Genomic DNA, 16,838 nt, shown 5'->3' with positions numbered 1-16,838 from the left:
AGCCACTACTAATATTTTGCACGGCTTTTAGGGAGAAAGGCCCACCTGAAACTCAGGCACAGGCCCGCTGGATTTCCGTTCGGTCCCCAAACCTGCTGCAAAATGCCCTGCGCAGCCCGTTCCTTTGCTGCCCATCAGCAAAATACCAATTTTTTGCAAGTATTTCCCTTCGCCTGCGGTCACAGGGCTGCAAGCGCGTTGCAGCAGGGGTGTCCCGCTGTGTGCAGAGCACGACCTGTCCCACGCCCAGCTGGGGTGATCAGCAAGACTAACGTCCCAAACCTTCCCCATGCAGCACAGGCATTTTAGCACAAGCTCTGCTGATGCAAAACTGATGTTAAAGGGATTTAATTCTATTTAAAACTCTACCCTGCCTCCACAACGGGGAATGCTGAAGGGAGAGCTCAGATCACACAAGCGAGAGGAGAAAAGTAATCGGAAACTGTGCAAGCCAGTCACTTTCTCTTCCTAATTATTAGCTTTAACCCTATTATTGCTTAAACAACACCACTAGTGGCACTTTTCTGGGATGCAGTGTCATTTCTACAGCCAAAGAAACACAGCCCCACCCCAGAAAGACTCCTGGGGCCGGCGGGATTGAAATCTGAACAGCGACTGGGGCACAAAACAAATCCCGTCCAGCTGAATGTGGTCAGTGCGCCAGGGAAGGAGCAGGGTTGTTTGCTCAGAGAGGAAAATCTAACGCAAGGCCAGCCCTTGAGAACAGTTTTGCTTTGCAAATCCCCCTGCGTCTCTCTTCCCAGGCAGACCTTCAGCAGCCTGAGCAGTGCTCGCATCTCCCCACCGCTAGCGACTGCAGCCTGAGCTTGCAGCCTGCCCAGCCCTGGCCCGGGCTGGCTTTTTTTTTTTTATTAAGCAACTGCGTGTGCTGCTCGCCGCGTATCCACCGTCTGTTCGCCATGTTGCAACACGCTGCCATGGAAATGATCATTCCCTGGGCGATATTTGCTGTCGCCGCCGCTGTCGGAGCAGGGTTTTGCTTATAGGGAAGCTGCTACCTCTCCTGCCACGCCAGCACCAGAGGTTGGGATGGGATCCGAGGATGCTGCACGCTCCGAGTGCAAAAGCTGGGAGCTGTGTGGGCTGTGCAGCCGAGTCTGCGTCTGCAGAAAGCTTTTCCTTCCTCAGGTATTTACTTAAATGTGTTTAATAAAACCACTGAGCTCTTTTTCCCCAGGACACAGCAAGTCTGTCAGGCTCAGCCACACAGCCTTTTGTTCCACGTGGGCTCGCCACACCGCGTGTTATTTAATAAACCATCCTCAGACGCCATCACAGGGGTTTTCCCCAACGCATCCTCGTTGATTTAATTGTCGGGATTCCAGTCACCTCCTGGGAATAGCGCTGCATGCAAGCAGGGAGCTTCGGTCCCCCCCACTCTAGGGCACTCCCTTGCTTTGCTCCATCGCAAAAGGTCTTTTCTTTCCTGTCTTCCTCCCTGCTGCAGCTGTGCTCAGACCTGAAAAAAATCAGTGGAATAACACAGCCCATGCACAGCACCCTCTGGACCCCCACTCGGGCATGGCTGGAGCCACGAGTGGGGCTGGAAAGTGGGTATGGGGTAGTATCCTGTATCTCGCACTTGCACTCTTGGATGCGCATTGATGCAGGAGCTGCCCTGGGGAAGAAAGAGGCAGGGGATGGGCTGAGCTGAGCCAAGTGGTGGGTCTGCTGCTTGGCTCAGCTCAGCCCATCCTCTGCCTCTCTCCTCCCCTTCCCAGGGCTGGATGAGGCCCCGCACAGGGTCCATTCACTCTTCAAGCTTCATCAACCCCCTTTCTCCTAGTGCCTCACTAAACCCACACATCCATCTGTCTGTTACTGCCGTCTTTGCGGCCAGTGTTACCCCCAGACCTGTCGGCTTGTGAACATCCCCCTTCCACATCCACCCATACTAAAGCAGATCAAGAAGGTGCTCCAAAACCAACCGACGATGTGAGCAAGGAATCTGTCACTGGAGACAGCAGTGGCAAAGGCAAACAGCCTTTGCCTGGCAGTGAACTCACAAGCAGAGCGCACACAGCCCATACTTTGTGCTTTTTCGTGAAAAAGCCAAGTTTTGCTAAGAGCTTTCTTGTGCCAAAGCAGGGAGTTGGTCAGCAGGGGAGTGGCGAAGCCTCAAAGCCTAGGATGAGGAAGGAACATACACACACGAGATTAATTATATCAACTGCAAAAATAGTGGCTATTTTAAGGTTAATGCTTAAGTGATCTGACTCAGTCAGAAAAAGAGCCAAAGAAATTATTGGCATCAGTGTTGGCTGCTCCACCAGACAAGCCGTGGTCACTGCTGGCACGGAGAGCCACCAAAATAGTTTCTTTTCAAGGGGTTTTGAAAAAAATGTCAGTAGAGCAAGTTCAACACTGTGGTGCAACAGCCACAAACGGCGAATGCAGGAATGCATCAACTAGTCCCGGGGACATCCTCACCCGTGCCTCAGCTTCCCAGCCACCATCCTAATCTCAAATTACAACAATTTTACATATGTGTATGATTTCAAGACTGCGGGCAGCTTTAAATGGGACTCCACACCTTTGAACTCATCAACCAGTGCGTTCCTGAAGCTCTTTCAAGCTTGACAAGATGTGAGCGGTGCTGCACTTGCTTCACCCCTCGTTTCACTGCGGGCCACAGCAAGCACTAAGCGCTGGTGGTTACCATTCTGTTTTGATAGCTGAGCTATATACAACTAAGTAAGAAAGTCCTCAGAAGTCAGGATTTCTAACCCAAAACACTCTGAGACTCAAACTCTAGCAGCCCTACTGGCTATCACCGTTATAAATTAATTTCAGATAGCACAGCATTTTAGTGCCAATACATAGCATGGCTTCAGAGAAAGCGCAACAGAAACAAAACATACCAGGTTTTGGGGCAAATAGCAGCAGGAATGGTGCCCTGCAGGCTCTTTCCCCAGGAAACTGAATTGCAGATGTTGAAATGATGGCCAAATGCAGAGGAAGGTCTGGAAATCAGCACAACTGTGCCAAGGCTGCATCTACAGCTGTCTTTCAAGACTGACAGGCAGCCGAGGCGCTGAGTGCTACAATTTGCTACGCTATTAATTTCTCTGTTAAATTCTAGTATATTTTCTTAAAGACTGTATTCTCTTTACAGCCTCTGGGGCTGTAATTGTTATGCTAATGTGGGAACCTGCAAAGGGTGGCTGTGGTGAACTCAGCAGCTGTTCTCCCAGTTACCTGCCATGTGCAGCCAGCAGACGGCTGAGACAAAGCCAAGCAGGAGGAGGTGTTGTGATCCTCCTTCATGGCACATCACAAATCACAGCTGGCAACTGGGAAGCCACCTTCTTTTTCTGCTCCTGCCACGCTCATCCTGCGGTACAGGAACCGCAGAGCTCAGCCCAGCCGCCTTGAGCCTTCAAACAAGGCTCAATACTAGAAACAGGCAGCGCAATTGTTCAGGGACAGAGAATAAAAGACTCCTCATAACAACAACCAAGCAAGTGCTGCGCAGTTGTGTCTGTGTGAGATAAGATCACAGGCGCAGAGGTAGCAGCAGCTTTTTGCAGCAAAGATGCCCCGCAGCATCCACCAGCGCCATCGGGGCTGAAAGAGGGGTTGGAGAGACTGTTCTCCATGCTGTGAGCAATGCACTGTACAAAGTTACTTAAGCACTATTCACCAATTCTGCTGCCCAGCTTCAGCAGATGTTTTTATTTAAAAAAAAAAACACCTGTTTGAGAGAAGTGTCCCTAAAACTGCAAGACTGGGGTTTGGAGCAGAACAAGGCTTTTTTTTTAAATATGTGTACATAAGAACACAAGCACCATGACAGAACCTTCAAAATAAAGGAAAGGTATGTGGCTGCCAGCTGTCTGCTTTCCTGCCCAAATCTTCGCTCTGAAGGTGGCTCGGTGTCTTTGTCCACTCAATGCTGAGCTGCGAGCACTCACAGCGGGAACAGTCGCGGTGATGGTTTTCACGCCACGAGCCAGACAGAAGTCAGCCTCCTTCAAAGATTACTCGTGAGTCATATTAGATCGTCGGCCTCTCGGTGCATGGAGTCCGTCTGCTGCACACACCACCCCGCCGTGGATGCTGCCGTGGAGCAGCTCAAGGAGCAGCTCAAGGGCTGGTCACTGCAGATCTGGACTGGTTTTAAGATGAGACACAAGCCTCTTGAGCAAGCTTCATAAGCAAACTGCACTGTCAGCATCGATGTCTGTCCACCCAAACCCCACCCTGCAACTGTTAAACACCCCCCCCCCCAACAAAAAAAAAAACCAACCAAACCCCCAAAAAATCCCCACCAAAAACCCCAGAAAACCAAAAAAACACTCAAACATACAAAATCAGCCTGTACCTATTTTTCAAATTTTGTTGCCATAAGATGTTGAACCGTTGCTTCCCACAAGGCTGCTCTGATTCATGGCAATACACAGCCATTGTGTGCTTGGTAAATCCCAGCAGGTATTTCTGCTCAGTTTTTGCAACAACAGTTAAAACCCTGACTTACCATGAATACAGATTAGGGAACACACATATCAGCTTCATTTTAACGTAGTACTTTTCACATTCCTCCTATGGAGCAGCCGAGCTCACTCAAGGCATCTACAAGGTTTAATAGTAAAACAAAAATGAACCCCCAAACCCGAAATTATGCATGCAATATACTTCACACAGATAAGCAAAGGGAAAAAGACTGAGTCAGGCATTTAGTCCAGCTGACAGCCAATAAGGGGTCATTCCCTGCAGTATATTTAGCAGTGGTTTGTCCAGTCTAGTGTTGATTATCTAAAACAACACAGAACTGCCTCCATTTCTCCAGGGAGATTGTTTGCAGCCAAACCCATCTCATTGGCAAAAGGTTTCTCCTAACATCTTGTTTTCCTCGGCTTTCATTTCATCTCACCTCTCCACAGCTCCGGCCTTGAGCCACACCGATTAATTCCCCACCCATTTCTGCAGTTTCCCCCCATGCAGCCATTTTGTAGCGTGCTACATCCCCTTGGCTCTCTTTAATCATCACTTAGTCAGGCTTACAGCTTTAATTCTTGTAATCTTCTGTCATTGCCGAATTCTCTCATCTCAGTCACTGCAGCTGTTCTTTGTAGCCCCTCCAATTTGGCTACCACCTCCTGGTATGAGATCCATCCCAAAACGAACAAGTTTGGCTTCTCCCAGGAGATGTAGATCAATACCTTTGCAGCCGTGCCGGGTGTGGGAATCCTTCCGACTTCACAGAGCTCCTGCAGAACAAAGCATCCCGAGCAGCTCAGGGGAAGAGGCAGCTGAGGCACTAACAATTGCTCTTCTACACCCCGCAGTAACTGGTGGGTGCACGCATGTTTTTAGGGAGATAGGCTGCCAATGGAATATTGTGCCACCCTCCAAAAATGACTCAAGACTGAAGACAGTACAGAAGATCAGCACCCCAGAACACTGTCCTCAGGGACAATATAATTTATTTATATTATTTAATATATTTACCCTTGCCGCAGGAGACCCATGTTGTTAACAGCTCCTCTCGCTGAGGATGCTGGAAGTCTCTTGGCCATGCTCAGCACAATCATCCCAAGAGGGACCAGTAAAAGGAGTTTTAAGCCATCCCCTCTATGTCGATCCTCATCTATGCTACCCACCACCACTGTAACAGCCTCACCTTGCATGCCTTTTTTTTTTTTAGTAATACAAGAGCCTGCTCATGCATTGTATCTCAGCCACCCCACTAAAAATATTCCACAGGGGAAAAGAGGCATGAGAAAGCAGTGTCACCCCAAGGTACATTATTTTCCATGGATGAGAGAGATGAAAGGGATGACATGTATATGTTATTACTTAAGACACATGAAAGCCCTTGTCTCCTAACTGAGGACCCCAATACCAGGATCAGCTGTGCCAATACAAGCTGTGTTATTACCTCTTCTGTACAAAGCAATTTGTTTTTATTGACCATTCCCTATACAGGGCACTACAACACGCTCCTGCTCATTAGAGTCTGTCAGTCAGAAGGCAAAGGAAGGTAAAAAACAAGATTTAAAGAGAAGGCAGCTCTTTGCAGTCATGAAGATAATCTTGCTAGAGCAAGAGCAGTGACAGCAGGCAGCCTGGACTGCAACAAGGAGCAGCAAATGATCAAGACAGCTCAGAATTTCAGACACTAGAAGAAAATCCTTAAAACAGGTAGAACAATCTACCTCCCCTGGACAGGAAAACACCTACAAACTTGCATCCAAACACAGCACATTGTGAGGGCTCTGGTTTTGTTTATTCTCCCCCCTACCAGAAAAATCTCTGCTTGTGATAGACTTTAAATACTCTGTTGCAATTAGGACCTTTTTCTTTTTGGCTCTCCTTGGAGAATATAGTCAGAAATCAAGATTTTTTTTCTCACATAACCCACACTTGGTCTCAGTCTCAAGTAAGTCTTCCCAGAATTTAGTCCCACTTTACACACCCCACCCCATTTCACTTTTCATTACAGCTGAGCAATTTTTTGGCCCAGTGCAGCTAATTCCACTGTGCACTTAACGGCAGGGGTGAGTTTGACTGCTGTCGCTTTAAGGGGGAATGTTTTAAGGCCAAATATACATTAGCAAGAAAAAGCAGAGGATGTTCAGCTTGGAGAAAACTAACAACCAAGAACTACCTGCATAAAATAGATGTAGGCTACCCCAGTGCAACAGGCAGCCATCACCATCACATGAATTTTGTTTTATTCTACAGCAAGGTGTTATTAAATCCAAAACCCATGTACTTTTTATAGTTTAGTTCCCTGGTAAAACACCACCCACCCAAAGGCTCGAGGCAATGCAGAACTGGCTGCTTGGGATTTGCAGGGTAGAGAACACAGGCTATTTTTGGCATTACCCCTCTGTGGTAAAGTGAGAGCTATAGGCTAAACTGTAAGAAACATCTTGAAGACTTACATTTTGTGATGAAGGACATATGCTTTTGAGGGGTGGGAGACTATGTGTAAGAGCATTTCACAGAAATACTTTGCCCTCCTCATCCCTGCCAACCCAACCAGTTCGTAGAACTGACATGCACGGCTAGATCCTGACATCTCAGGAAGAGAACAACGACAGAAGTCCCTCAGTCTAGCCTAAACCAAACAGGTTAAGGACTTGCCCCTTTGACATGATGTGGCCAGATCCACAAAGGATATTATTTAAAATACAGGTTTCTACCCTTAATTTGCATCTGGTCACCAAGGTTCAAAGCACCAGCTCCTTGTCCTCCCCTGCATGGCAGGCTGACACCAAGTCCTGTGGAATGAGGAGACCACGGAACTGGCTCGCAGCAACAAGCCCTGGATGCAGCTGCCTTCCTGCCTGCCCAAGACTGCAAGGCCATGAGAAACAGGGCTATGAGAAACGCTTCCATTCGAAACGCAGTCCACAAACTACTGCATAAATTCAGCTTACAGAACTAAAAGAGGAGCTTGGCACATACAAGCACAACGGTAGTACCTGGAGGTCTTTCAGCTCAAGGAAAGGCACCTCAGTGAACTCCACTGCGGGTCACTGACAGGAAAGCTTCTCCCCTAGAAAAGTTTTTTCCACACAAGATTTTTGCGATTTGGCCCTGTATCCATGATGCAGATGTTAACAGCTGCACATGGAAGTCAGGCATGAGAAAATGCAGACTTTGGAATCAACAGGTCAGCTTGGTTGCTAGCAGTTCAGAAGCAGAAAATGAGATGCATTCAACTTCTTTCTGGTCAACCTTTATTTTACATGTTTGCATCACAGCCAGGAAACCAAGTTACACAGACCGTCCTGATTTGTATCTACCTGTCTTCTCTTCACTGTTTGTTGTTCTTTTAATAAAGTTTAAAAAAATACTGAAAAAAATCCATTTGTACATCTGAACATGAACTGAGGAATAGGATATTTACAGATCACCAAAACCCCTGGAACTGGACCTTGCTGTACACAGGGAAGTCTTTTTTGAGTTCTTTTGGAGGTCATTTACCAAATGAATTCAAAGCTACATTGTACAAGGTGCCCTAAAGCTGCTTAATGACACAAGAGGATCTAGAATTAATTATTAATAGTTACTAAAGGGAAAGGGAAGCTATTTAGACCCATACTCTGTTTTGACAGAAGAGGTACCAGCCCAACGCTCCAGTATCCTAGCTACAAGACAAAGTGCTTCTGATAATGCAGAGGTCAGGCTCTACTTTATTACACAGAGAGAACACTGAGTGAAATCCCACAGGGAAATATTTATTAAGAATTGTCCTTTCTACAGGATTGCTGCAGTCAAAATATAAATGGGTTCTTGAGCCAGTCAACCTACAAGGAGTGACTCTTTTCTCAGCCACTTTCTTCCAGTACCGCCACTTTACATGCGAGTATCGCAGTATTTTTCTTAAATCCCGTTCCAGCCATTTGCAAGTACATATCATGCGCAGTTCTTACAGGATCATTGCTATATCCAAGCGAGATACTACAAGGGGGAAAAGACACAGCTTCCCAATATTGCTAAGTAAAAGTGATTAATAAGCCCAACACAGCATCATACCCAGCAGCTACAAGAAAAGCCAGATTAATCCAATTTACAACAACCTTCTCTTGCAAATCAACCCCAAGGAACACAAAGAAACATTGGTCAAGTGCCTCTGGGCTGCACCACCTCAGTTTTCATGAAACATTCAGGTTACTGAAGTTACACACAAGGTCACAGGTTTTACACAGTGTAAGTCCCCTTACGTTTCAAGTATCACTGTACCTTCCATCTACTGCAGACCACAGCTCCATGCTCATTTTACAAAGGTGAAAAATGGGGAGATGTTTTATGATTGGAGGTCATAAAACAGAATCAATAAAACATATTTGCTTTAAAGTAACAGTAGTCTGTTAGCTGTCATGACAGGTCAAACTGAAGGAGACAAACCAGGTAGACTGAAGGAGGAAGTATTTACTTCCCTTCAATATCTGTGCTACCACCCGATTACTTTTTTAATAGCTAAGCAGCTTCAGTTCTGAGAGCTCAACAGAACATACAAATACCCAACGTTTGCCCCAAAAGCAGCCAGGCAACCCTTTCTTGTCAATTTGATTGTCGCCGTCCAGACTGCATTTCTCTTTTCTGAGGGGAGCATACTGTAAGGAAGAAAGACTAGTAAAAGAAAGACAGTAAAAATCTTCCATTGGACTTCCACCAAATGTGCACACTGGAGTGATTGGGACATGCCCTTTCATGGCCAGAAGGAATGTTACAGTGCTTAAGGATACACGGTGGATGCACACTCATGCTAGAGAGGTTCCACTTAGCTTAGAAAAATACATCTTCCACATTGCTAGCTCCAAGACAAAATACTGCAATGCAGCAAATTTTTACAACATGCTCCCAGGGTATGCCAGCATCGAAATCCAGGAACAGGGCACTCGGCTGGAGAGAAACACCGAACAACGCACTGCACAGATCATGACATGCTGAGTTAGATGACAACATGAAAGAGCATCTTAATAGGACAGCATGTGGCTTCTTCAACTTGAACTGCTACATTTTGAGCAAGCAGCAGCAACGTTCCAGATGACCCCATTATGTCTTGCTTTCTTTTAGTACGCCTCTTCATGAGCCATCAAGGAAAACATTTTCAAGCCTGAAGAATGCAAGAGTCTGGCAGTTGCACTGCAAGGAGATTTCCTCTGGAAGACAGCTTGCTGAACAGTTACAGCAGGAAGGAGGAGTGCATCAGTGGCATTTGCATGTCATCATCACCAAGGATTTATTGGGGCATAACCTGCATTACAACTGAAGACTGAACCAATCTCATTTTTGTCTGCAGAGGGTGCAGAGTACTCCACTGCAGCAACATATGTGAATGCATTCAAAACCATTTATTCTGAATTGCACCAGACCTGCTTTTCCAGGACTCCCGTCATTAGACCGCTGTGTACTCGCAGGGTGATTGTTTTAGTTGCTCACTTCAGTAAGAGGCAGAGACAGAAAAGCAAGGCTGTATCCCAAAACGATCTGTAAGCCACAAGCAGCTCTTCTATTTTCCCCTCCCTATGAAAGACAGGGCTTCCTACCAGATAAGACAGCCGTCAGCATTTGAAAAGCAAGCACTGCGATTATCCTGCCTGGTGAGCTCTAAGCTGCTGCATTTCACCAGCAATAGAGAGTCATGCACTTGCCAGTCATGCAGATGTGGGTTTGCCTTGGGAGGAAGGGGGAGGGAGTAGCTTTCCCTTTGATGCTTTGCGGTGCAGCGCACAGTGCCGCGAGAGAAGCACAACTGCAGCCATCCTCCAACATCCCAGCCACCGTCCAATCCATCATACAACCCTGCAAGACAAATTTTTCAACCTGCTCTGAGGAATCCCAACAGAGAAACTGGAAATTCACTTTGAAAATGATGCAGGAAGAACCTTCTATCACTCTGTTTTCTGACTTGTGCATCCACATTCATTCTCTTTACTAATGCTTAGGTCTGACTAGTTACTGTTGTACTGCTGGTTAGCATCCTGCATTAAGTGCCAGCTGAAGTTGGTTGTATAGCTGACTGCTGAAGCTCAGGCCTGAACTTGGAAAAAGCTCTTCTAAAAACAGTTTCGGAATACCATCATGGCTTTTCATGCCAAGACAAGAAGAAATCACCCATTTTTTGGCCTTTGACTAGTGAGCCAGGGACTTGGCAGATAAACCTACACCGTATGCAACTTCAGCAAAAAAAGTGCATATAAAAAAAGAAACCTGAGACTAAGGTAAAAGCGCTTGCCAAATCGGCAGCAACACTGACACTGAGGTACGGAATAGGCAGCTGTTTGGAATCAGCTCAGCATATGCTGGGATCCTGGCACAGGCCCTTGTGTTTTTGAGTGAAATGCCACACCCATCAGAATATCACATCTCCTTTGCAAACGGTATTAACAGGTTGTAAGACAGCATCATGTCCAGATTAATGCTGCTATTGCGCTTCCGGTCCTGACAGCAAATCCTTATCCCTTACACACTTCAGTGCCAACAGACTTCAAGTCTCCTATGGACTACTCTGAACTAAGTTTACAGCCTGAGTAGCCCTTTGGATGCAGACAGTGACATTTCCATAGGGACAGAGTAACTGTGCACAGCGAGAGGATGAGTTTCTCAGGTATTGTATTTAAGTGTATGATGAACTGGGACTGCCTATGTTTGTTTATAATCCAATTTCTCACACCTCAGCTACTTAATATGCAGATTTCTTCATACAGAAGGTCTAAAAGGCTCATAAGTCACATAACAGCCTTTCTAGTGGTGTAGGCTCTCTGTTTCCACTAAAACTGTATCACTGCAAGACAGTGACAACAGAAGTCAAACTATCACTACTGTGATTACTACACAGTTACAGCTGAGGAGGAAAACATAGAAGAGGACTCTACCCAGAGAAGAGGGCTATTCTCATACTTTATCCGAAGAGAAACCAGTTCCAGGTATCAAAGTAGGTAGATTCATTTCCACCATTTCTATGATGCACAGAACTAACACCTGGGAAAAGAAGTGGCAATCGGAGAAAACAATGCTCCTCTTCAAACAGACTGCTCATTTAAGAGCTCTACAATCCCTGCTCAAGACTGAGGAAGAAGTTGCTCAAGATTCCAAAAAAAATCCCCTCCCTTAAAGAATACAAAACCCTAGTGGCTAGTAGTCCTCTAATCAGTTGTGCCCCAGAGATGTAGTCCCTTCAGTCAAAAAAGCAAATTTCTAAATGAGTTTGTGAAAGATGCTAGCACATCCGAAGCTCTGTGATGATGCCCATCCCTGTCACCCTGACAGAAGCACTTTGCTCAGCAGCACCATATGTCAATGTCTCTACATGAATATTAAGGCTTCAGTGGGTCAGTGAGTTATACTTGATTTATTTTTCTTAAAGCTTATCCTCATTGCATCAGTGAACCACTTCCATCCTCCCCCAAATTAATAATCATTTACTATGCCTTACTACAACTATGGGCACCAGCTTGCCTTCCTAACAATAGCAGAGTACTACAGATAAAACGTACATGGCATTTGTAACATGTCTCTAAAGACACCGCTGCAAGTTTGCGCCTAATAGTCAAGACTTCGTATTCCCCTGCATTGAGGCTCTGGTCATAATCTTCTCCTTTCCTGACAAAAACCATTTATGACTGGGAGCTGCAGTTGCCTGGTTTTGACAGCAATACCATTTTGACTGGTTCAGCTCATCTCAAACAGTAGTATCATTATTCCTACATGCCAGAGAGGTACAAGTAGCCATCCGCAAAGGCTAAGTAACTCAGGGTAAAGGTGAACCAGATATTGATGCTACAGTACATTTGCTAGACAGATTTCCACTGGAGATTCTGGTACTGTTTATACTGTGCCAGAAAGGAGTGTCTTTTGAAATACCTTGAAAATATTTTATAAAGCAGATCAAGTGCTGTGGGTCGCAGCTTGAAGTTAAATGTTTAAGAAGCATGGCAGACCCCTAAAAAGCAAGCATCAGTCTTACACCTCTTGTGTACTTCTTGTCAGGTGGGTGTTAATCAAAAGCAACTCCACGAATAGTGGAGAATTTACATTAACACTTATTGCACTATGGGCTAGTGCTTTTAATGGAGAACACTGACTTGCTTCCTGTATAGCAATACATTTGAAAACCTGACACATTCAAGTGGATACCTGCATGAATAAGACAAGAAGATACTTAACTTTCCCACTGATGTCAGTAGTGGCAGAAGTCACCTGATCCAATACCCCATTTAGTCTCTCAAATAACTGCAGTTGTTTCTATTCATTTGTTTTGCAATGCTTTGTCCAAGCAAAAGGGAGTGTTTATAAAAAGAAAAAAAGAATACTTACATCTCTTATCTTCTTTTCCCACCTTCCAACACGCTTTGTAATTCCCAGTATACATGATACATAGCAAGTGTGTGTATATATATATGCGCATTATATAAAATATATACTTTACATACACACTAAAGGTCTCTCTTCACATTAGTATTACACATTCTGAAGAACACAACTGCAAACAATTCAGAATACCTAACCGATCCAGAAAGGGGAAAAAAGAATAGGCTACCCAAAATCCCTAGGAAAGCTTCACACTCCTTGCAGGTACCAAGAGATCCCATTTTCTTATGATCAGAGGAATAGTTATATTTCCGCACTGCTTTGCTCCCCCTAGACACACCCCACTCTGCAGTTTCAGTGTTGGGAAGTGCTAGTTGCTCCCTTTCCACTGAGAGTAATATTAATAAATTAAAAAAGTTTCTCTGAAAGTGCTGCCTTAGTCCAGTCCATCATGCCATGCTTTCCCACTCGCCCTGTGGCTCTGCTGAACCATTCACCACTTTCTTGACCTTCTTCATGCCCTCCATTACTCCAGAAGTTGTCACCCTGGAACAAAAGGGAGAAACATCAGAGAACAGAACTTGAACTGTACCATCCATTTCACCAATAGCCCACACTCGTCTTCCTGCACATATCAAGTAACACTTCTCAAGTGCCTCTTTACCAAGACCTAGCAGTCTTGATGTTCAGTCTCTCCTATTGCTACCATGTTGCAGGCCAGGTATTATCTTGGACACAACACTGATGGGCACTGGGAGCAAGGCCACTGTCCTCGAAAGCCTCAAGGCCCTCCTCATCTATTATTAAACTAAAACAGCAAATAGTATTTGCTTGTACTTGAAAGAAGATAGCGGGGTGGTTAAACAGTTAAACCAGGTATTTATCTGCTAAAGTTTGAGCAGCTTGCTTCAAAAACATTCTGCTATACAGGTGAACACCCTTAATTCTGTACATTAAAGACCTTCTTCTGCATTTGCAATGCTATTAACCTATTAAATGCTATTTAACCTATTAAAATAGAAACAACATATTATACAAATGCACAATCAGTGGACAGTGCCCTGAATGAACCTTATTAGCTTAATGCACACCAACTCCTGTTAATAGCAGAATTACTCAATGAACAGCAACAAAACAGAAGAGAGAGGTCATTCTTTTTATACCATCCAAGTCTGGATTTGTCATGGCAATCTGACCATTGAGCTATAAAGCCTCATAATACCATTCAAACATTAGGCAGACTGAACTGTTTATCCAGCCAGAACAGCACCGCTCCTCTCAGGACTATCTTGGCTATTTAAAAAGCTCTTCAGCCCAGTAGCTTTCCCTCTTGCTACACAAAACAGGCTATTCGCATGCACAAGACATTTGCTTTATTTGCACAATACTATTCTCATTCCACGCAGGTATTTTTTCCCCACAAATGTGCTACAAAGGTTATTTTGGATGCTGAAAGTAAGAGTGCCAATAGCTCAATGCATTCACAAGGGATGCCTGGAAGCATACATAAAACTGTCCTGTTCAAAGATGCCGCTGTCAGCCTTTGTGTGCTTTCACCTGCTGTTTACCACGTAAGAATACTTTATTTGATCAGACTAGCTAACAACATTTTCATAGTGTCACCCAAGAGGAGAAGTAATCTTCAGATACAGTCTTCTGATAGTGCCCTTAGTTCCACATTAGAGATCAGCTTCTGTTCATGTACTGTAAAAATAATTTACTTAAACTGGTGTGTTCAGTGACTCTCTAGCAGTGGCAGTACTGGGATTGTCAGCAGTTCAGACACTTCAGAGTGGGCCTGGAGGAGTTTGTGTTTAAAGCAATAGGGAAAGGGTTAGAAGAGTACAGGTCAAATAGCAACTTTATTCCCTACTGAAATTTAAAAAAAAAAAGGGGGGAAGGGGAAGAAGTAGGCAGGTTACTTAAAGGAGAAAGATGGAATTAGTAAACAGTAAACATTTGCCTGGAAGAGATCACATCAGGCTTATCAGCACAAAGAACATGTAGATCTCATAAGTTCTCCCTGTTGACAAAGTTTTTCCCACAGTCCCATACAAAAAAATCAGGGGAAACATGAGCTAGACAAAACCAAAGTAGATGCATAACTAATTGGAAAAGCATGCATTGAGATGTACTTAATGGTTTCCTGTCAAAAATGAAAGAACATTGAGCGTGGTTCCAGAGAGGTCTGTCCTGGGTTCACTTCTACTCAGTATTTTCAGTAATTGCCTGGGTAATGGAACAGAGAACTTGCTTATTAAATCTGCAGAAGACACTAAGAGCTACATATTTGAGAACAGGACTAGAATGAAGAAAGATTCTGGCAAATTGAAGTAATGGTCTGAAAAATATGGGACAATGCAGCAAGACAGCTACAAAGTTTACTCTTCAGAAATAATAAACTTCATAATTACAGAGTAAGGGGCTAAGTATCAATTCTTCAGGGAGGAGCCAAAGATTACAATGGACTACAACCCAAAAATGAGCAACTAACATAGCAATAGCAGACATACTGGGATATATAAATAGGTGTTTTACACATGCATGACACCAAAGTAGTCCTAACACTTGACTCGCAGCTAGTAAGATACCACCTGGCACACAGCCTAGATTTTAGCACTGCACTCTAATACAATTACAAACCCACTGCACACCAAGATGATGACAAAAGTGATGAGAGGTTATGGCTAAGAGAACTATCCACTTCCCACATTCACGGAGGGACAGAAAAAACAGCTACATGCTGAAATTGCAGCCAGGTCAAGTCATGTAATTTGTTACCAGAGAGGCCATTTACTGTCCCCTCCCTGCAACGATAGCAAAGAACTGGGAGAGATTTCAGGGAGGATTCCTCAACAGTGAAAGTTAAAGACTACCTATGAGCACTGTTCTTGTCTCATGACAAGTATATAGCATAGCTCGAGTCCTTGTTTTCTCAGATTGTTTGTGTACAATGGGCAATTCCTCTCCCTCTCAAAATCAGTTCAGCCAACACATTTTACTGCCCAGTAAAACAAGGGTATTAGCACTAAGACTAAGCACACTGCAATTCTCATTCTAGTCCTCTGAGCAGTCTCAGGACTTCAGTTCTGACCTGCCATACTGCAAGTAAATGTTCCTCACCTGCAGTTTGCTGAACTGCATTTCTAGCCCACAAACTAGTAGTTAAAATGCAACAAATCCTTCTCACTAAACTACCTTTCTCCAGAGAGAATTTTTGTGGCTGTCAGAGGATACCTGTCACAAATGTGGCACAAAAGGAGTTCCCAGAACACTCCACTGCACAGTGCTACCTGCTACAGAAATTTCATAGTTGGTTTTTTTTTTCTCCCCTCTACATTGTATCCAAGGTATCAATGAATGACTAAACATTCAGAAGCATCTTCAGCCCTCCACAGTGGTGGATCTCAGCTGTCTTTTCTTCTGTTTTTTTGTTTGTTTGTTTCATAATCCAACAAGAAACACTGCAATACCAGCAGCAGCCAGCCTTTACAAGCCATTGCAAACAGGAGTGAAAACTGACCAGCCATTGAGCAAAAAAGCTGATCTCTGCACAGGAAAAATGTGTTAGGTGAAGAAAATCACTTCTAATGGAGAGCATCATGAATCAGTCTGCCACGAAGCACAACCTGAGAGAAAGCAGAGAAAAGCAACCAACCAGGACTTCAAGTCTCAGCACAAAATAGGTTGCCTCATGATACAGTGAGAAACTCCAGATCCCAAGGCATAAGGAAAGGTAGGTCAGTGTTTCCACAACAGTTCACTATGTTGAGGCTGTTTTGGGTGTTAAGGCAAAACAAAGTTAGTCTTCACACACTCAGTAAGATGGATTTACTGAATTGAGAACAAAACCATTAATGGCTTTTCCTGCAATTCCTCCTCCAATGGAAATATCTTAAACCCACACGCATGCGTGAACATCATTCTCAACCAAGATCTGTAGAAGAGCACTTTGGTACCTAACATTTAAAGCAAACTTACTGAGCTAATGAAATAACATACTGCAAGGGGGAAAAAAAACCCCAAACAACAAAACACCAAAACCC

General features: G+C 44.5%; 1 protein-coding gene across 2 annotated transcripts in view; it reads right to left on the bottom strand.

Moving 5' to 3' along the window:
• Positions 1 to 8,192: 8,192 nt before the first annotated feature.
• GPR107 (G protein-coupled receptor 107) overlaps positions 8,193 to 16,838 on the bottom strand; it is a 40,790-nt gene continuing 32,144 nt past the window's right edge. For both annotated transcript variants that reach the window (XM_075055653.1, XM_075055654.1), the window contains one exon: positions 8,193 to 13,338. In XM_075055653.1, the coding sequence (XP_074911754.1) occupies positions 13,242 to 13,338 (97 nt within the window). In that variant the 3' untranslated portion in view covers positions 8,193 to 13,241. The remainder of the gene's footprint in view (positions 13,339 to 16,838) is intronic.

Source organism: Buteo buteo, chromosome 23 (assembly GCF_964188355.1).
Source record: "Buteo buteo chromosome 23, bButBut1.hap1.1, whole genome shotgun sequence".
NCBI lineage: Eukaryota > Metazoa > Chordata > Aves > Accipitriformes > Accipitridae > Buteo > Buteo buteo.
Note: the sequence above shows the minus strand (reverse complement) of the source record. Positions and strands in the feature narration are given on the sequence as shown.